The sequence below is a fragment of the Oryctolagus cuniculus genome, chromosome 1, assembly GCF_964237555.1.
Source record: "Oryctolagus cuniculus chromosome 1, mOryCun1.1, whole genome shotgun sequence".
NCBI classification, from domain to species: Eukaryota; Metazoa; Chordata; class Mammalia; order Lagomorpha; family Leporidae; genus Oryctolagus; species Oryctolagus cuniculus.
Window position 1 is genome coordinate 75,354,368 of NC_091432.1, and position 22,959 is coordinate 75,377,326.

At 36.4% G+C, this 22,959-nt stretch overlaps 1 protein-coding gene across 24 annotated transcripts in view; it reads right to left on the bottom strand.

Moving 5' to 3' along the window:
- Positions 1-22,959, bottom strand: part of DLG2 (discs large MAGUK scaffold protein 2) — a 2,256,157-nt gene that overhangs the window by 902,417 nt on the left and 1,330,781 nt on the right. For 4 of the 24 annotated variants that reach the window (XM_051821271.2, XM_051821249.2, XM_051821198.2 and 1 more), the window contains exon 1: positions 8,677-9,131. The exons of 19 other annotated variants lie outside the window; for them this stretch is intronic. In XM_051821271.2, coding sequence (XP_051677231.1) covers positions 8,677-8,985 — 309 coding nt within the window. In that variant the 5' untranslated portion in view covers positions 8,986-9,131. Of the gene's footprint in view, positions 1-8,676; positions 9,132-22,959 lie in introns of those variants that run through there. One more of the 24 variants, XM_051821230.2, reaches the window with a different exon arrangement.

Here is a 22,959-nt window from a genome sequence, read left to right on the forward strand (position 1 = left end):
TCTGCTAATGTGCCTGGGAAAGCATTAGAAAATGGCCCAGGAGCTTGGAGCCCTGCACCCACGTGGAGACCCAGAAAAAGCTCCTGACTTTGGCCTGGCCCATCCCTGGCTGTTGCAGTCATTTGAGGAATGAACCAGTGGTTGGGAAATTTCTCTCTTTCTGTTTCTCCCTCTCTGTGTGTAACTCTGCCTTTAAGATAAATAAAATAAATTCTAAGTTTTTTTAAAGGAAGACATAGTCCCTCCTCTGAATAGATATGAATGCAGCTCAGAAGTCTAGATCCACATATATAATGATACTATAAGAATGGTCATGAAGAGGTGACTGGATGCTGACCTACTGTGAGTTAGGCTCTGTACTGGGGATCTGAACAGTTTCACACTCTATAATCAGGGAGCCCAAGAAGCAAACAAATAGCCCCAGTGCAAGGTAATACTCTAATTGCTCAGGATGCCATGTTAAATAGAGGTTTTAGCACCCAAAACAGATTGAAAAGAATTAAAGAGGATGATGTGCTTGAATCAGGTCTTTAAAAGAGCATAGGCTTTGTTAGACTTAAAGGGACATTCCATTAGTAAGAAATGGACAGCTGATATCCTGCTGCAGAGGTCAGCAAATTTTTTGTAAAAGGTCAGATAATAAATATTTTAGGAGTTTCTGGCCTTAGAGTTTCTATCACAAGCACTTAACTCTGCCAGTGCAGCCCAGGAACAACTATAGACCATATGTAAACAAATGAGCCTGGGTGTGTTCCAATAAATATATTTATAGATAGCATAATCAAAATTTCATATGACTTTCACATACCTGAATTATCCTTCTTTTGATTTTCTTCAACTATTAAAAATATTTTCTAAAAATGCTCTTAGCTTATGGGTTGTACAAAAACAAATAGGCTGGATTTGGCCTTCATTCTCTAGTTTGCTGACTCCTAGTCCAGTTGGAAAGCAAGTTAAACAAAAACACTTAAGAGTGCACACAATATACTCTAATTTCTAAGTGGTCATGTCTATTAGATCCAGTTTTTCTATCTCATAATAAATACTCTGTAGTACCCTCTTTTCTCCATCTGAGATAAAATTCATAGATTAAAGAACTACCTAGATACAACTTTAAATATAGTGCCTTAATTGAAATAAATGGAGAAAACAAAGAAAGCCATTTATATTAAAATAACAATTTTTAATATATTTACCCATGAATTCAATTCCACTACACGGTAATGAAATAGTTAAATGCTTACATGTACTTATAACATATAAATTTGGATATTAATAGAATTAAGAGATAAGACACAATTTCTTCTAAAAGAAGCATGGGAAAATGAAATAACAGATACAAGACAGATCTTCAATTAAAAATTAGTGCTAGATCAAGTAATGAAAGACTTCATATTTGATAAGAGATCAAAGGAAATGTTAGTTGAAATACAGATAAACTAACAAGAAAAACTGTAGATAGTTGAAGTAAAGAAAGTTAGTAAGTGTTATATTCTTTTAAATAAACCGGGCCTTATTTATAAATTTAGAATCAAAGTAACTATCTGCTTTATATAGGACTTGACAGTGAGAGGGTTAGCTGGCTAACATCTATCTATATACCTACTTATCTATTATCCATCTATCCCTGCTTCAAATTCTCTTTCATGTAAAGGCATAATTCTGATTTCTGGTACTTCAAAATTCATTATTTTGATCAAAGATTAGAATGCAGATAAACTTAAAATAAATCCAGTACTCCAAAGACTTACAGGAAAATGTAGTGTAGATAAGCTCTGGGGAAATATCAGAGTAATACTGAAAACAGCAGAAATGTAGCTATTTCAAAACAGCTAAAATAATGGTTTAAATTTTAACATAAAAAATGATAAGTATTTGAAATGACATTTGTGTTAATTAGCCTTACATGATCATTCCACAATCTATGTACATACTGAGACGTTCACCTTGTATATCACAAATGTATACAATGTTTATTAATCATCAGTTAATAAAACAAAACAACCAAATAAATAAAATATCAGAATATAGATTTATGAAATGGCTCCTGAAATATCTTCAATTACATATTTTCTGGTGAAGTCTACAAATGAAAGACGATGGAGGAGAGGTGATCAATGACGTGAATGCAAGGAGCAGCACCACTGTAAGGATGCGCCCAAGAGGGGGAATAACTCCTAATAAACTTCATAACAGAACACAATACATTGTTCTTTAGATGTACATAGGAGTTATATTCCTAGAAAATTTAATCATCATTACATCTTGGCAAAACATGTTTTATAAAACTGAGTTTGTTTTTAGACTTAGATAATCAGAAAACTCTTTTGTTGATCTTCATAAATGTCTAGTGGAATGTTAAAATTAGTGTAGCATATAGAGCAATTCTTTCTTGTGTAGCACTGCTCTCTGCATAAAACAGTGAACCTAGCATCCCTGGCCCTGCTTCCCTAGGAGATAGCACTTTCCAATCATCATCATCTGTCCTTGGAGACCACTGGTTTAAATTCTGAGTTAAAAGTTGGGTGTCTTTAACTTTTTGTAAAATCCCCAATCCTGCATTATCAACAAATTCATGCTTAAAAATTTATGTCAATAATGGGAACATACGAACTAAGAGAGGGAGGGCTACTTAGAACAGCAAAAAGAGAACTCAATTTTGAGTTTCAGAGATGTAGAAAAATTCTGTCACAAGATGAATGATCCTGAAAAAGTCTCATAACCTCTCTAGGTTTAATTTTCTCCTTCATGAAGTGGATGCGATGACCACTAAGTTCCCAACAATTCTAACATAGCTTTAAAGCATCTAGGTTACCTTTGGGAAATTAAGTAATGAGATAGAGTAGAGAATGGAGAAGAATAAAACTAGAAAAGGCTACGTTTAACAGATCAACAATGTCAGCAAAAGGAAGAGGGTGCATAATGGAGACAGTGGCATCAAAAACAGACACTTGATTAATGACATGATAGTAAATAGCACCGATGTATGAGATTCACACTCTGCAATGTGTAGTGATGCTCTCGGACTAAAGACAGAAGTCGCCAAGTACATTTTTTATATTTATATTAAGTTTATAATGCTTATTTCCCAATTCCTTATTTAAATATGGCAAAATTGACTCCAACTTGCAAATAATATAGATTTTGAAGTATTTTTAAGAGCAAATAGATCCTTCTGCTAGCATGTGATCCAACTCCAATTGCTTCCAATCTACAAAGCCCTTAACTTTGGAGAGAGAGAGGCCCAACTCACTCAGGAATCCTGAGATTAGAAAATGAAGTAGAATGTGGAAATCCAGGTTTCTGTAGGTAGGTGCCAGTTCTCCCAACCATGTAAAATATTTTAATCCCTGAAGGAAATTACTGTTAAATTAGAGAATTATAAAGGGTTTTGGAGGATTTTCTAACTCCAGGAAACCTCAAACAGAACTTTTTGGATGATATGGTGAAAGAAACAAGGGAGTCACAAATCTGTCTTTGGCAATAGTAAGATCCTGAACAAGTTACACTTAGCCCCAATATCCACATCCGTAAAGCAGGAGTTACAATAGCCCTCTACTAGAATGATTGGGATAATTCAAAGAAATGACTAATGGTAAGCCCCTAGCACAGTAACGACCTTATTGTGAGCATGGTGGGTCTTCATAAATATTAAGTTACTTTGCTCTTTCCCATCATTTGTGTTTTGCTTCTCCTTGTATTATCCTGGAAAGAAAGGTCTGCTGATGTCAGCATCCAGCAATATGGGTACCCAGAATATTAACCAAGTGGTTTCAGATCTGCCACAGGAATGCTTAGAACTTTAATTCCTCCTGCCATATCACTTGCTCTCTTCTGCTCTCCTTACGTGGACAGTTGGTGTCTCATAGAAACTAAAAAATTATATTCTTCCTTGATCAAGGCTCCTCTGAAAGGAAATCAGTTGAAGCAGGCATAGAGTTAAAACAAGCTGTCAGATCTTTCTGTTTGGCATAAGTCTGAAATTTCAGCTTAGGGCAATCTTACTTCTTGGACTAAAAAGTGCTCTGCACCCAACTTGCTGCAAACTGCTCTTTGTGGAGTTGCTGCAAAGGGGCTATTAGGGGAGATTTACAGAGTTTGGCTCAATACTTCAAATGCAGTTAGTCTTTCAGGATGGTGCTGGAAACATCTTCCAACAACCCCTTACCTCTGAATACAAGCTTATGGGAATGCTACCTCATCAATACAATTCTATTTTACATGATTTTTTTAGAGTGCACAGTTGTAAATCTCTGAGAACCTTGAAGGACAAAATGTCACCCCAGCATCAGCATCATGATGTTCTATGCCAAAAGTTTCTGGACTGCTGCCTAGCCTAACCTTCATCATTACAAGAAAGGCATAAAAAAAAATCAGTGAGCAAAGTAGACACTGTAATGAAAGAGCATGAGACTGATGATTACTTCCCTAGATAATAAGTTCTTCAGGTTAAAAAATATGATTTGGATATTACTGGTAATAATGATTAACATTTACTAACAACTGTGTCCTTGGTGCCATTCTGAGGTCTTTATATATAGATTGTTGTCAGTTCTTACTACATTTATTTGCCACATGCCTTTATTAACCTAAACTTCATAGAGGAGAAGAATGAAAGAGGTTACACAAATAAGATCACATAGAACAAACTTAGGATTGTCTGGCTCTAAAGCATAATCCTTTCTAAAATGTTTCCTATTAATTAATGAATGTCAGTTGACACAGTCATGGAATATTAGTACCAGAAGAGATTTAGGTTTCTTCTAAAATTAGTTACCATAGAAAGAGAGAATCCAAGGGCCAGAACGATTCATTGGCCACAAAGCCATTTCACACAAAGTGAATAGTAGAGCAGGCAGTAAAACCCTGAAGTGATTCCATCCTCCATAGAGTCTTCACCAAGGCCCACCAGGCTCTCTGCGACCATATGATCAGGTCCCACCCCCAACACCACCACCCCCGCCCCCCACTCCTCTCTTGATGAACCTGCCTTGCCGAGGACAATGTTCTTGGCAAGATGGAACTATATGTATTTCCACACAAGCAACAGGGTTTTACATGCTTATGCGCTTTTAGGCGCTTAAAAATGCTTACAACGTTTTCAAGGTTCAATCCAATTTGGTCAAACTATCACCACCGTTTGGAAGTCCTCACTTTTTAAACGTTTTTACCTGCCCAGTCAATCAGGAATAATAAAGCATAGTTTAATAATATACATTTATATTTATTGTGGACTTATTATTCATTTATTCCACAAATATTTCTACTATATGAAAGCATGGTGTTGCTAAGAGCTTTGCAGGAATTATGTTAATCATTCCTCACCCCAACCCCCTGAGGTGGGTACTATTTTTATCTCTATTTTACAAAACAGAAACATCTGGGTTTAAAGAGATGTAAAAGTACCCTGCTGTTACTCCTCTATGGTCCCTCTGTATATTGAATATACACTTACTGTGGTATCTGAAGCACTCTCTGGAACTTTGTTTCACTTCCAAGTTGTCATATATAATGGTAGAATTCTGCATATGACATGATATATTTGCTAAATATCATATACCACCTTAGGCCACGAGCTCCACGGTGGTAGGGGTGATATCTCCTTTGTTTGCTATTATATCCACAGGGTCAGCACTTAGTTCCTGACAGTTGAATAAACAACAAAGAGTGAATGAATGAAGAGCACAGAACCCTGATTTCCAAGTTTCTACTGTTCAGTGCTGCCTCCCTAGATTAGACTGCATTTGGGAGAAATGCCACATAAGCAGTAATGAGCATGTTCTTTCTCAAGGCCAACACTAATATCTTAGATATGCATTATAGAACTCACTTCTGAACACTACAATTTTCCATTTTCTTACCTATTATTATGGTTATATTAATCGTGCAGATCCAAATGAAATGAAAACTTCTTCGAGAAGGCAAAGGAGCTGCTTTTTAGACTGCTGAGGAATAACATAATGACAGAGTTCTGTTAGTACACAGCACCCTAAATAACGACAGTTTGGCAAAGAGCCTTGAGAGGAACTGAAGTCATTACCATGGTCCTCTATTATAGCAGCCGGAAATCACATTGCTGACTTCCACGTAATACAGCAAATATCTGTGAGGGCAAGATCTCAGCTCACAGAGGCTTCAACAACCCTCAGGCACATTCTGTACATGTGATTTCGTGGGTTTTTCTATGCAAAACACATGTACTATCCTTCTTTCTGCTTTATCAAGGATTCTAACATTTAGGATCCTTAGCCTCCATCCTTGGTTTTAAAATATTTAGTAGGATATCTTTTGCTAATCTAAGGAGTGAAAAAACTAGTATAACACAATTCTCACAATAAATTTGGTTTTAATGGACACAACAGATTGGTTCAAACACACTCTTGTTTTTGTGATAGTACACATAGATGAATAATCCTTGGACATATTTGTATAATTTAAATATTAAGTATATGCTACAGATGCACATACAAATGAACACAGATACATAAATAAATTATATCAGTGTTTTTGGTACCTAATGGAAATTAAAGAAATATGTTTTATATGGAAAAATATATCATATGGAGAAAATGAAGCAATCTTTGGAAAAACAAACTAATATTTTCCATGTAAGAACATAAGAATAATTTTTATGTATGTATATGCTTGTATATGTATACATATGAACATATGTTAATTTATGCAAGTAGCTGGGTATTATATTTTTTAACACATATATTAAAAGTTAAGCAAATATACATAAATAGATATGCTAAATTATTCAACACAATGTATTTGAAAGGGTATAGACATGGGGTTCAGAGAGAGAGACTGATCAGTTTAGAACAGCATTTCTTTTATAGGACTGAGCTGATAAAAAAGGGTCAGGTGATTGAAAAGCATCACAATGTTGCAAACCATAAAAGATAGGATATCAAGACTCGAGTGTCTGGTGATCAATATTCTTCCTAGCCAGTAATAAAAGACACATGAATGAGAGAGAAAATGCATAAAAATGCATATGCAAACAGTAAGGGGAGAGGCTGTCTGTCTCAATTTATTGCCTTTTCATATGTAACTGGATCTGTCATTATCAGTACAGTGCCAATTTCGATCCTTTAAAGCATTAAATGCTATAAAGTTTAGGCAAGTAGGAGGCTGACTGTATTCAAAACCAAGGAGGGAAAAAATTTCCACCAGCTGATGAAAAATATATTCAATTTTTAGAGTATAGTTATTAGAAAGTAATATTATTGATTGGGGCTAGGGAAATTATCATTTATGAAATAGAAAATGTATCACATCTTAGATAAAAAATTACAACAAAGCAAGTTTGCTTCCTTTACAACTTGCAAAAACCATGAACTGGAGATTTTAATGTAATATAATCAAAACAAGATATAAACACATGTAAACAAATGCACCTGCTAATATGTATCGTCACAATTTTCAATATTATTTAATTGAGGATTCATATTAACTTTAAAAATAACAGCATTTCTAAAAGTTATGCTCCATTTCAAGCTGGAAATTTATTCTGAAGATGATGATATATTACTAATTAAAATCAAGGTGCTGATAGCTTATAATTTCATGTCCACACATTAAAAGCCATATACCTGATCTTGTATATGTAACGATATTATTAAGAACTAGTGGTACATGACATGCTTTCTAAAAACTATTGTTAAAAATCATTTAAAATATGATTATTAAAATTAAAAATGCTCTACATATCGCTGTTTAAAACATTCATAATCAATATCTACTTTGCAATTATGTTTAACACACATTGAAATTGAGATAGGATTTTTTCTGCAAATACTGCTTTTTTCTTTTCAATGTATAATTAAGAGCAATTATTGATCTGTATGTATCACAGCGACTACAGGTGCATTTTATTTATATTTTATATCATTTGCAGGAAGTTGTTTTCTCTCCTTTGGATGGAGGCCAAAAAGAAATGAACAAATTTTATTTCTGGTAAAATGCTAGAAGTTTGGGGGCCAGGAAAAGCTGTTTCAGAAATGCATTATGGGAGAGAGAGTTAGTTTTATTTTTAATAGAAATAGTCATATTGCTTCTCTATGAGCAAATAAAACATTTCATTATTTATTGTAATGTGTAGCCATCCTCTATCTTGCTCCTAGTTAATATTTTTACTAATAAAATTATTTAGTAAATGTTCTTCTCCAGAACTGAAAAAGTATAAAGTGTTAGGAGAATAAAATTAGAATAGACTATGTCAAATTCAATATTTTTCAGGAAATAATTGTTCTTTTTATTTAAAAGTGATCAAAAGCTTGATTAAAATTCATTTTTCTTGCTATTCCTTAAAATAATAGTCCGAACTAGGATAGACAGAATAGAAAAGTTAAAAATGACTAGAAATAAAAGTGCTGCTACATGATCATGATGCAGAGTAGCAAAATCATCTGAGGACACGAAAAGTTGAACTTGGGAAAAAGTCACTGAAAGAAACTGAGTACAGCATCCCCAGACTTTCACAGGCCACCCAGAGGCATGTGCCCACAAACACTTGTGAAAATGACAGGTTTTTTTGGCCTGACATTTTTCAAACAGGCATACCCAGTCAGCAAGGAGGACTCAGCAAAGTTTCCAAACCACTTTAACATTACACAACTTGCTCTCACTTTCTTACAATACTGGAGGGAAAGTCATAAGGAAAAGGCTCACCTGTGCTGGGCTGAACCAACCATGTGGGCAGGCACAGTGCTCCCCACAGGTCCCTTTGCTCTTGGTGCTCGTCTTGTGGGGGCTTTTCCGCATACTGTCCCACAAGGTGACCAGCTTGGTCCTGTTAGAAGCTGGGCCCCCAGGTCCCGAGGAGGGCATGGTCTGAGAACTGTACCCGAGCCCCTGAGAGCTCCTCTGCCAGCCACAAGCGCAGTGGGCATCCCTGATCAGTGTGGGCGCACTCCTGCCGGCATCCGTGCCTTCAGACCCCCGGCTGCAGCTGTGTTGCTTGGTGAGGTATGCATTCATACTGCACTGATGCCTACTCTTTCCTTTGGTCAGCTCTGCACAGAAATGTCTCCTCCCTCACACCCCTTTCTTCCAGGCAGTTGTAAAAGTCTCTTTTTCCCTCGTGGATCCCTCAGTATCTTTGACAGCTGCTATAAGAAGTGCATCGTGGGAGCAGTGGGAGCAGCGAGAGCGGCTCCGCACAGCATTATCTGCGGGCTGGTAGCTCTTTGTCAATAGATGACTCAACTCACAGAGCAACTTGACAGTATCCCTGCTCTAGGCAGAAGCAATCAATGCTCCACACAGCTGGGCTACAAGACTGTACACTGTGTTACAAACCCTTTTTGGATAGAGCCCCACAGTAAAGACTACTCTTTGCAATTTGGCATTCTGACTCTTCCCTCTCCTTGCTGATTCTCACACAAATACAACCGTCAGGAAAAAAGACTCTTATCAGACTAACAGGACCCTTCTTTCCAGAAAGGTCGCATCCAGGCTGAAACACTATAGCATACGCAATTTAAAATGATGGGAGAGTTAATGTGTAAAGGAATTGTCAGCATTTACAGGAATCATTTCTCTAGAGAGAGATACACAAGCCAAATCATCAGGTAACCAAACAGGACCACCAACATTAACTCTAAAGAACATCAGTTCAGTTAGAAAAATTATTGAGATAACAGTATTATCTTAGAGTCCTTTAAAATTTGGAAGCTTAATTTGTTTTAAATCATAATCATGTTGTAATCCAAATATATATTAGAACAATTAATTATTGCTTATTCAAAGAAGCATAATTTTAAAGGTTGAAAACTGAAGGGTTGGCTTATTTTAAAATACTACTTTTCCTTACCCAAAATTATTCTGAGGATTTCCTTTCAAATACTTTACCACAACAAATACATTCACCGCAGAGAGAGCCTGCATTTTAAAGTGAAAGATGCATCCAATTCTGCCATACGGTATTTTGGTTTCCAAAAACAGAATTTTAATAATCTTTCACTGCAAAAATGAGTGAAACCTATCCAATTTAAAGAAATTATCTTCCAAAGAGGACCTGCTTGTTTAAAAACGTTAGCACTCTTGCTGCTTTCTTTCATACATGGCATTTTCAGCAAAGGGAAAGGCTAAGTACAACAACGCTCAGAACTTTTCTCCTCTTTTAAACTTTCCATGTCTACTGCCAAAATGTCTATCCCTATCACACACTCCTGAAGAAATAATTTTGGTTTGATTGGGAATCAAGTTGCATCTATGCAGGAACAAATAAAGATGGTAAAATCCCATGATCTAGTTATTTTAGCTACAGACCATCAGGTCTACTTTCTCAGTGGATGGCCCAGGTGCAGGGAAATATAGACCTCATTTCTGCAGGAGTTTGTAAGGTGTTTATTGCATTAGCCATCCGGGATCAATAACATGCTCTACATTTTCAATATCAGGGCTCCCTGGATAAATCATTGATACATTTTAAAAGAAAGGAAGAAAGGAAGGCAGGGAGGGAGGAAGGGAGGAAGGGAAGGGGGGAAGGAGGAAAGGAGGGAAGGAGGGAAGGTAACTAGGTAGGTAGGTAGGTAGGTAGGTGCAGGATCTTTTCCTTCTACCCGTCTCCCAAAAAAGGTCCTTTTCCAAGTTCTGCACAGGGGGCTTACCTATGTGCCGCTTGCCATAAATGGCATTCAATATGCTTTTGTTGAGTACTATTAACCCATCTATGTAATTTTAAAGGACAGATCTTGGCCTATATTTTTGACTTATTTTTTTCCTACAAAGAACCCAAGGTACTGCCCAGCACATAGCAGACAATAAATGCATTTGTTTTTGAATGGATGAAACAATAATTGAGTGAATACATAACTGTAAGGACAGCGAAAAAGAATGAAGGAGATGATTACCATGTTTTGATAGTAATATTTTAATTCAGTAATGCTCCAAAAACATGAACTATATCTTTAAGGCTAACATCAGTGTAGGTTTTCAGGTGTCCTTGTTAAGGAAATTTGTCAAATATGAAGATTTGAACTGTTGGAAAGAAATAACAATGGAAGTAATGGTCTTTCCTCCTGAAAGGGACTCAGAATAAAGATCAATAGCTAAAGGCAATAAAAGTAAGACAAATAAATCACCATATTTTATTCAGTGGGGAAAACGCAGAAAATCAATCTCTCTGCTTCTCTCCCTTATTCTCACCATCTTCCCTCCCCCTTTTTATTTTGGATAATTCTTGAAAGAACTTTTGTGTCAAATATAGCCCTAAAGAACTTCAGAATTATCTAGTGTCGCCATGATATATGGCTATACAGTAGGACTTGCAATACCATCACTCCCAAATGACGATGTCAGGAAGTGATAAGTTTGGCTCGCTCCAATTTTATCTAACCATAGATGCTTCTCTAGTTTTTCAGTAAGATGTCATTTCTCAAAGACCCACTGGCACTTTCAGAGAACACATACCCTGTTCTCACCCATTTGCTTCTCAAGTATAAGAATCAATCTACATAGAAACAAGTCAGGGTGCATCTATCACAATTTGTAATAGGGTATGCAGCTTGCAGCAATACAGAGACATTTCCTTGGCTGGGCACCACTCAAAATATTATAAATCTTCACAGAGAGCTAAATCTGTTATGCACGGGCTGTTTGAAGTGAGGTATTTCTTCCCATCACATGGGATATAGAATTTATTTTCTAGTAACCTCAAAATATCATTTATTTGTGGAAAAATATGCAGGGGCATCAGGAAGTTCATGAAGAAATGACCTTTTGATTTCATGAGGTTCCTCATATCATACATGGTACAACTAAAGTTACTTTCCTCCAAGAACCTTAATGACTATAACAAGTTTTCATCAAGCTTACGGCAAATCTATACAGAAATTATTTCATTTTAATACAAGTAAAGTAATTTCTGTCTCATGTCTTTCTCTCCCTTCTATAAAGGTTTTTCTTGTCAACCGTGACATTTGGCTATCTAAGTCTGAGGACAGACCACTTAAACAGATAAATATGTCCAACCAGCTCTCTGTACTATGATACAGACTCGCTAATGAATGATAATCCAATTTGATCAACTGTAATTGGACAATTTTAATGACCATGAGATGACATGAAATTGTGGCCAAACAAGAATTAGCAATACACAAGTACACATCCTACTTATCATTGTGATTTAACTTGGGCAGATGGTATGCAGAGCAAGGCCTAGATGGGATATATCTTATTGAACTCTCTTTGACCTGGCACTGACTGCACAGAACAGCCACTAATTTTAAAGCAAGCATTTCATACTAATATTCTGGCTTGATTTGCTTAATAAAAATAAATAGCAAAGATGAATCACTAAATAAATTTTACTGCAGTAAAGCCATATGTAGAATTTTTTTCAGATGAAATTTTCCTTCAGGCACTCTGTGAAATATGAGAAATGAAAATATTAATTACGAAAGAAGAGCTTAGTGCATACTAAAGGAACACTGGATAGCAGAAGCCCTTCAGCAGCCACAAGTAGTACATTAAATAATCATAAAGTGCTATAGTGTATTAGCTAAAATTTCTTGTAATTTGAAACATTTTGTAAATTATAGATTTTGTAAATGCCAATAAATCAAAATTCCTCTACATCTAATAACACTCGGCCTATAGAATTGATTGTATAGATTCAGTCACAATTACTCTTCAAAATGAGAGAACTAAGAATATTTAAAGTAGCTCAGAATCTAAAATATTCCAACCAATTTATTCATAAATCTTATGAGACAAAAACAAACAGGAATTCAGTGGGGACAGATACATGCCTAATGCATGATACAGAGTTTTAACTTGGACAGACAATTTAAGAGGGGAAACAAGCTTTAAAATGTTCCAAATTCTCACTCATTAATATATTTGGATTTCAGTTGGTACTGGTGGGAAAGAGGTTAATCTCAATTAGGGATAAAATTTAATCATCAAATGATTTTCAGGAAATGTAGACTTCTAATTCTAAGATATTTAGTAACACTGTTACAGAGATTAGAACCATAGTTACTTAACATGTCTTAGAGACTCTGGAAAGAACACTTAAAAAAAGGTAACAATCATTTATAATTTGTATATTTTGGCAAACTGCACCACTATAAGAAATGTTTTCATCCTTTGAGGATAAAAGTAGTGTCACAACTCCTTGACATATTAGGTCACACTCTATGATATCTGAATACTTGTCTGTGTATTTCTCACATTTGTCTGTTTCTCTCAGTCACTATCATGTCCACGATAGTTGAAGCAAGCCTCATCTCTCTGTTGAACTTGTAAAACAGCTTCCTAAATGATCACTGGCATCTATACTTGCTTCATTTTATGCTCACACAGCAGCCAGGGTGACTCCTTCTAAAATCGTGTTCAGGTTTTACTCTGCTTGGTACTTGCCCATGAAATCTTGTTTTCTAAGGCTCTTTAGCCCCACTGACTGTGGGGATGAAAGTGGCTTGCATGGTTCCTCATCATACCCTGTGTAATCTGGTCTCTTGCTTTTACCAGTCTGGTCCATGCCCACCCCCTTGCTCTGCCCTCTCCCCATAAGGGCCTTGAATATCTGTTCTCAGTACAACCACCAGGAACTCTCTTTTCTTGATTGTACATGAAATTAATTCCTGCTCATCTCTCTGTAGAGTTCATCTTCCAAAAGCCAGCCTAAAGAAACATCCAGTATAGTCCAAGTATAGTGGACTTACTATGCAATTCAGCACAAAAAAATAAGACTCACAGACCTTGCGTCCAAACAGGCTGCCATCCCTAAGCTTCTGTTCTAAAGGTCAAGAATTCTCCTTGTCCTCCAGAGCTCCCCACAAATGTCATCTCCCTAAAATGACTCTCCATCCAGGATAAATATGTCATTCTCCCATTACACACTCACTTAGCACCTGTGTTTCTCTATTACAACACTTCCGATAATTGTGTTTAAAATAAGAATTAAGCCATTACCCATTTTATGCCCTTCTTCCCAAACAGAATATAAGTAATTTTGAAAAGGCAAGGAAAGGGTTTCCTGCTTTGCATCCACATCTGCTGAACTTGGCATAAAGTATTTGATATATATTGAAATAAACCAAGCAAAAAAAAGAAGACAAAAATATCTTTTAGTGTTCATACCAACATAGGTATTCTGGTCTGTAGTATAACTCTCACTACAAAATGAATACACATTTTGGTTTTTAAAAGCAAAAGTGTAATGCACGCTTATGGTCAGCACATTAATGGTGGGTTTAGAGTAGATGAGTGGCATCAGGATATTCACATTGTTTGAATAAATTTACTAGTGATGTCTGCAGTGTACTGGAAAGAATTTTCATTTATTTTAGCATGACATTAATTCATAAAAGCTATACTTCCTGAAATCTGTGTTTTTCTCTCAAGTGTTTTCAAGTGTTCTCCCTTTATATCTAGTTAGTGCAATGGGGGAGTGGTCTCCCAAGTCAAAAGCCAGTTATCTGTAAAACAGAGGAAGAATTCCAAACTCCAGTTCTCCTCCCCAAAGCTGCTTTTCATCTTATCAAAATGCATAGTGATTTAACAGGATATTAAGGGTGTGCATCAGAAAGCAGAAAAACATGGGGATACCTCTTCTACCTTCCTGCCAATCAAGTTACAAAGTCAAAAAAACAATGCTTGGGGTAGGCATTTGATACAGTGGTTAAAATGCCACTTGGGACACCCATACCCCCAATTGAGTGCCTGGATTTGGGTCATTGTTCTGTTTCTAATTCTGCTTCCTTCTAAGGTACACTCTAAGAGACAGTGGGTGGTGGTTCAAGAACACAGGTCCCTGCCACCCACATGAGAGACCCTGATGAAGTTCCAAGCTCCTATCTTCAGCCTAGCCCAATCCCAGTTGTTGCAGGCATTTAGGGAGCAGGCCAGTGGCCGGGACAGCTCTCTGTTTGTTTCTTTGCCTTTCAAATAAGTGAAAAATAAATATATTTTTAAAAATCATTAAAATACATAACAAAATCTTTGTCAGTGGATGGACCAGGTACTTGGAATGATTTCATCTTCTTAAATTAGTTGACTTGTTCGTGACCTATTTTATATCTATTTTGGAAAATTTTGTGAATATGCTTCAAAATAATATGTATTCTGCTACTGTTAGGTGGGATGCTCTGTAAATGTTTGTAAGGCCCAAACATTTAGTCTACTGTATTGCTCAAGTCTTTTGTTTCCTTGTCGATCTTCTGGGTATATGTTCTTTGCATTATTCAAAATGGGATATTGAGGGGCTAATGTTGTGGTATAGTAAGTTAAGCCTCTGCCTTCATTGCTGGCATCCCAAATGGGTGCTGGTTTGAGTCCTGGATGCTCCACTTCCAATCCAGCTCCCTGACAATGGCCTGGGAAAGCAGTGGAAGAAGGGCCCAAGCGCTTGGGGCCCTGTACCCACATGGGAGACCAGAAGTTCCTGGCTCCTGGCTATGGATTGGCCCAGTTCCGACCATTGTGGCCATCTGGGGAAGGAACCAGCAGATGGAAGACTTCTCCCTTTTTCTCTCTCCCTCTGTCTATAACTCTCCTTCTCAAATAAATAAATAAATTAAAAAAAAAAGAAATTGGGATATTGAAACCCCTTACTATGATTGTTACTGTATGTTTCTCCCCTTCAGTACTTTCAATATTTGTTTTATATATTTGAGACTGTGATATTAAGTGCTTATATACTTACTGTTATATCTTCTTGGTAAGCTGACACCTTTAATAATATATAATATCCTCTTTGCTTCATTTGGCAGTTTTTTTTTTGCTTAAAGTCTATATTGTCTGATAGAAGTGTAGGCACCACTGCTTTCTTCTTTTTTTTTTTTTAACATCTGCACAGAATACCTTTATGTATCTTTCAACATTCAGCCTATGTGTGTCATTAAATTTAAAATAAGCCTGGTTAAGAGCATATAGTTGGATCTTGTTTTTTAATTTGTTCATATACTCTATATATTTTAATTGGGAAATTTAATTCACTTACATTTAAAAGAATTATCAATAGGAACAGATTGATGATCGCCATTTGTTAATGGTTTTCTGTCTGTAACTGTTTTGTTCCTCTTTTTCCATTTTTGCTGTCTTCCTTTGCTTCATTGATTTTTCTTCATGCCTTTTTTGATTGTCTTACCATTTTCTTTGATGTGTCTTCAGTTATATTGTTTTATACCTTTGCATTTTTACCTCTTCAGTTTTTAACACAGGAATTGTAACATTAGATATTGAATTTTGTGGATGGGGCATCAATATGATTTGTTCAAGCCTTAATTGACTTGAAAATTAATTTAAATATTCAAATTATATTGATTTAAATGGGCGTTGGCTCTTGATCAGACTCTCGAGAACCTGATACATGTAACTTCCTGGATGTGTTATTTTAAAGATTTTTTTTATTTATTTGAAAGGCAGAGTTGCAGAGTGGGAGAGAGAGAGAAATTTTCCACCCATGGGTTCACTCCCTAAATTACTTCAAAGACCAGAGTCCCAGGCTGGGCCAGGCCAAAACGAGGAGTCTAGAATTCCATCTGGGTCTCTTAGAAGGTGGCAGGGACCCAAGTAAGTACTTAAACCGTCTTCTGCTGCTTTCCTAGGCATATTGGAAGGGAACTGACTCCAACCATAACTCATATGGGATTCCAGCATTATAGGCAGTGGCTTAACCTGATGCACCACAATGCCAACGCCAGTGCGTTATTTTAAAAGACCAGTTTCCTCCACTCTTCTGATGCTAGATGCTCTACCAACAATGTCCTGACTGTCAGCAACAGAAGGGACTGTGGGGAGGATGAGGGCCCTGGGAAGGGCACAGGCATGTGCTATTCTCTGCTCACTTTCATGTAAAAGAAAACCTGTGAAAACTGACTTGTGTCAAAGTAACATTATAGTAGTGGAAAAAAAGAGTGGGGACAGGAAGAGAGAAAGACAGGGACAGAGGGAGAACTAAAATAAGGAAGAAAAATGGGAGTTGGGGACAGAAAGCACCGAGGCAAGACATCTCTTAAAATGGATAATTTAAATGCATAGTCAAGATAAATGCAGATATAAACGGACATTCCTCTGACTGTGAGAGTCTTCCACACACCACCAATGCCCCTTGGAGTGGTGTACTTGGCTCTTTGGAGATGTCACACCCAGAATATGGGAAGAAACTGCAAGTTCAAATTACTCTCTCTTCAGTCAAAATTTTATATTCTCTTATTTTTCTGGTGAATGATGTATAATGGATATTTTCTAAGTTTCTCAATAGGTTAAAAACCCTTCCAGGTTAAAAATAAGCCAGATTCTGACCTGTCAGGGGTAATTTGATGTGGACTGGCCTAAAGGCAAGATCTAGATTAACAGAAATGACAGGCCTTCTTCCAGCTAACTGATCTCCTGTCCTCTGAGGCTTGACATTTTAGTAACGTTTTACCTAATTGGCTTTGCTTTGGCCAGTTTACTTCAAACCGACATTTAATTAATCAGTTCCTCCTCTGTGATTCCATAGCACTGGATTTTGTGTTTATTTTTTCATTCAATAGATACTTATTGTGTGTCTATTCTAGAAACTACAGAGTTAAGGTACTAAATTGCAGACTGAGTAAAATTCTAGCAGACAGACCATGAATAAACAAGTATGTTGAGTGTTGAAACCAGGACATTTGAGTCTTCAAAAGGTTCATGGAAAATAGGATTAAAAAGTAAGATTATTTTGGTGACAAAACATTTTTAAATCCACGTGTATAAAAACAGGGGCAGCATATGAAGGCCTCCCTGCTATTAAACTTCTCCCATTAGGGTGAGTGTATAACTGTATGTGGACGTATTTTTCTTTCCCCCTAGATTGTAAGTGACCTAAGAGTGAGGAGCAGGGCAGGCATTTGGTATGGTGGTGAAGATACCACTTGAGATGCCTGCATCCCATATTGGAGTGCTGGGAGTTGAGACACAGCTCAACTTCAGATTCCAGATTCCTGCTAATGAGTATACTGGGAAGTAGCAGATGATGGGTTTTGTATTTGGGTTCCTGCTACCCATGCAGGAGACTCAAACTGAGTTCTAGGCTCTTAGCTTCAACCTTGCCCAGTCCCAACCATTTTGGGCATTTGGGGAGTAAACCACCAGATTCTCTTTATCTCCCTCTCTTTAAAAAAAATGAAAAAAAAATTTTTAATGTTTTTAAAAAATCATCCTTTATTTATAAACTCATACCATCCTTTGCATTGCTTCACAATATAATTATTTTTCAGCAAATACTTGTAGAATTGAACTTGGAAAATGTGGGACTTAGGTTTAAGGAAACAAGCTCTAGGTCAAACTATGACACTAACTAGCTGTTTCTTCTTGAGCAGGTCAGTATAACTTGCCAAATTTAAATTACTTCATTTGTAAAATTAAGGGAGTGAATTAAAGAGTCTATATGATCATACTCAGTGGTTGCTAAAATGAAGGTTTAGCTAATGATGGATATCCTGGCAACATCTTTAAGTTTAATCACAATATTTCCTAATTGACTATAGAAATATGATTTAATGTATCAAGGTGATTAAAAAGTATAGCATGGTGATATTTTTGGCTTAATTTCTCAGTTTACATTCTCTGGGTAAGAGAGTTCACCAGACAGAAAGACAGTATGATATGGTGGTTAAAAGAATGGCCTATACAGCTGGACTGTTACATCCATTACACCTCCATCACTTATTCAAAGGTGCATAAATGCCTCTTATTCTTCCCTAAGAGCTCTTTATTGTACTGATTTATGCACAACCATTTGAAGTCTGGTGGAATTTTCTTCTCTGTTAAATCATGTTTTTTCTATACTTTTGTATAATATGATAAAACTTCATATAACATTTAGGCACTTACTTTCTAGTATTCATAACAGATGAGACTTGAGCTCTCCAGTTTCTATCCCAATTTTTATCAGTATTAGCTGTGAACTTGGGCAAGTAACTTTAGCTCTCTGTGCTTGAGTTTCCTCTTCATAAAATAAGCATGATATATAATCCAAAAGTTGTACTTACAAAATTTATATTTATTAAATAATAGCTTTCTGTAAAAAATAAGCATGACAATAAGTGCTTACCTCATAGGATTGATGTGAGAATAGTGAGTTAATTTCTATAAGATATTTAGCATGGTGCCTGGCACATAATAATATTCAATAATCCCTATCTATCTATTTATCATCATCATCATCACCACCATCTCTTTCCCCATTCTAATTTTAAGTTCCAGAATCCAGCATTTAAAAAATCTGCAATGGAGCCAGCTGTTGTAGCATAACAGGTAAAGCCACCACCTGCGATGTCAGCATCCTATGTGTGTGTCCTGGCTGCTCCACTTCTGATCAGGCTTCCTGCTCCATGTGGGAGACCTGAAGGAAGCTTCTGGCTCTTGGCTGTAGCTTGGCACAGTCCTGGCCATTGTGGTCATCTGGGGAGTGAACTAGCAGATAGAGGAACTCTTTGTCTCTTTCTTTCTCTCTCTGTAACTCTTAACTTTCAAATAAATAAGTAAATATTAAAAAAAAAAACTGCAGTGTCCATGTACAGACACTCCAAAAAAGTTGGTTGATTTCAATTTAATGTCACAATTTCATATTGCTACTAAACTTGTTTTCCTAGATCCTATTTTGGGCAACGCATTCTGTCCTAGGTGCTAAATAACTTCACCATCACCATCAATGTATCAAACCATTTATTGATATTTATAATGTGTCCTTTGCACATGTATTTCAGTTGATCCTAATAACACTATTTGCTAAATATTGACATACTGATGTTAAAAAGGATTTGAATGAATCTATGATGACAACATTAGTAGGAAGTGGATCCAGGACTAACACTGAGGTCAATACAACACTTGAGCCAGGCATGAAAATCTGTGAAAAACATCTCACTTTGGTGTAAAATTTAGGTTTTTGAAAATACTATGGATCTTTTAATCCCCATAACAGCCTCATATGGTAGATAGAGCAGGGAAAAATTGCGGTTCATTGCCGTGAAATAATACCTCTAAGGTCAGAGAGTTGATAACTGATATTGCTGGAACCAGAATTCAAAACTCTGTGTTCCATCCAGAATTTTTTGTATTGCCTCCTATTTCTCTACAAAGCACATTCCACTTATAAATATGAACATGTGACATCTTGTCACTTTGAGCCCTCAGAAATGGTAAAGATGAGGTTCATTTAGTAAACCTAGAACTTAAACTCTAAGTTTGATGTCAGCATAACATTTACATTTGCCTACTCTGTTCCCATTTACAGATTCTAAGGAAAGGATTAATCAAGATTTTAAGAGGTCTGATGGAAATGGGTTTTCTAAACTTGAAAGTGTTAAATGAAAATAAAGTTTTTGCTTTAATGATATTTTCTCATGGAAGTCCAGGAGCATCTGCAGTTTCCTGCAGCCGCCAAGGAGGTTTGAGTTTACATAAATCCCATTTCTTCTGGCTGTGGAACAGCTTCAATCACAGCAGCTGCAGCTACCATTTATTGATCATCTACTATTAATATGCCAAGAAACGTACAGAATTGGAGCTAATTCTTGCAATAGCCCTGAGATGTTTTCTTCTTCCCATTTCTAGATGAAGAAATTGAAATTCAGAGAATCTAAATAATCACTCAAGTCATGCAGCTATTAAATAGCAACACTAAGATTCTAAAAGAGGACAGTTGGATTCCAAATTCTGATGCTTTCAACTGCCCTGTGTCACTTCTCTCAAGAACTGAGGGGAAAAAAAGTGATATAAACCTTCTACCTTCTTCTGGCTGATACAAATACTTTAAATGTTAATCTCTGAGTCAAACAGTAGGGGGTTTGGGAACACATCTCAAATTCTAATTATATAAAACCTATGTTGGTGAGAAGGCCAAGCAGAAATGAGTTCTCTGCTACTTTGGGGTGGAGTTTTTTTTGCCACCTGACAGTGAATATTCATTTAGGCCTGCTGGGCTAAATGGAATGTAGTATTATACACTCAACTGCAGAAGTGCCTACTGTGAGACCTTTCAAAGAAATCTTCTTTATTCCAGATCTCACTCATAAATCAATCAAAGTAGACCTAAATTGCAAATTACCTGTGAATTAGGTTCTGTTGAATGGCCTTGGACCCCAAACACTCCAGTTGGTGCCTAGGTACGGACACTGTACACTTGTTGCAAATTTCTTAGCACAAAATTGGCAGTAAAATATTTTATTTTATTTTATTTTATGCAGAAAGGTCATATATTTTATCCTTAGAATATGTTCTATTGGTGTGGTTTGCAAAACAAAAAATACACAGGATTTTATATTCAATTTCCTAAATAATCTAACTCCAGTAAAACAAAACTGTACAAAGTCAATTGTCTGACATTTTTCCTTTCTTATCTTTACAATCTCCCATTGTAAACAACAAATTTGCTTGCCCTCCTTTAAGCTGGTAATATGTAGGAAGTCTTGAGCATAAAGGGTGGTGGGGGGGCCTTACTGCCATTTGCATCCAATCTACTAGGTGGTCTTTTTTAAATTAAGAATGTAGCACAACAAAATGACCTCATTCCACCTGGAGCAAGTTACTGGTCAACCTAAAGAGAAACTTCACACAATGCTCATTTCCTTTTCCACTGGAAAGTTTACCGAGGGAGACAGGCAGGCCCCCTTTTAATTCTAGTCAGTACCTAGACCATTAAAGACAGAAATCAATCTCATTCACACTGGAAAAGAAAATGAAATTAAGAGCAATGAAACAAATCCTTTGGTGGTGGTGGGGGGGGGGGCATGCAATAAAAAAAAGCCTGATTGTAGAGTTGAATGCAAGGTCCTGATGAAACCTTATAAAACCCATGTGAGTGCATGAGTAGTTTTGCACACCTGCATGTCATATACTGTAACACTTACATTCCTACTACTTTTCAAACACCTCTATGCATTGCCTTTTGGATACTGACATGCAAAGTCTCCATCTTCTACAAGAATTCTGTAAGAATATTTAGGAAGAATTGGTACTCCTCTGTTGCTTAGCTCAAGGAAAGGTCTTTTGAAGCGACACACTACATACTGAAAATGAAATCGTGCTGTTAAACATTTGTATTACAAATGGTTCCCCAACTAGTGAAGACATAATTGCTTTTTTCTTAAACCAGTCTCTAAGCATGTACTCCTATGATCTAGCGAGATGTAAACTATTGGATTTGGTCCAGGAATACTTTGGCACTAAGTCAGCAGTTATTTTTTTGTCACATTGTTGATGTCTATTATATACTACTGAGCCAGATAAAAACCCATCCCTTTTCATAAGTAATCTAAAGCAATCACTTCTAACTCACAATAAACTTGGAAGTTGCCATGTACATTTAAGTTACATGACGTAAAAGGTATTTACACTTTTTCCTTAAATCCAAGCTCTTTGAGAATAAAGAAACCCACACAAGAGCAGCATTCACAATAAAATAGTTTTGCCTTTGAACAAAAAATGACCATGGTGGTGATGCCATTATGTTAACACTAAAAGCCATAATGCCAAGTTTTTCATTTCAGTTCTCTGAAAATCAATTCTACAAGTCTAAATAGTTTAGATATCCTTTAATTTTTGTTTATATATAATCTAGATCTGTGTGTATGAAATTTACTTACGTATATATATATACATGTGTGTATGAAATTTACGTGTGTGTGTGTATGTATGTATGAAATTTACGTATTCCAAGTAGATGAGATCTTAGACAACTCATTTAAGGCTTACAAGTACCTGAGGATATTACTGTCACAAATACAATGACACTTTAGGAAGAATGGCAGGGCCAAAGGAGCTGAACTGTGTGTGAGCCTGTGCGTGTATTCTGAGTGACAGGCCAGAGAGAGGTATCTGCTACCAGAGTAGAATCTGTTTACAGTTGGGCTGCTTGTGCATGGCTACAGACTGGGCATATCCTCACGCTGTTCAATGGTAAACAGTTTCTCAAATCAATAGACTTTGATTATGTCCTTAAATCAATAAATAAAATGAGAATTTTTCTCA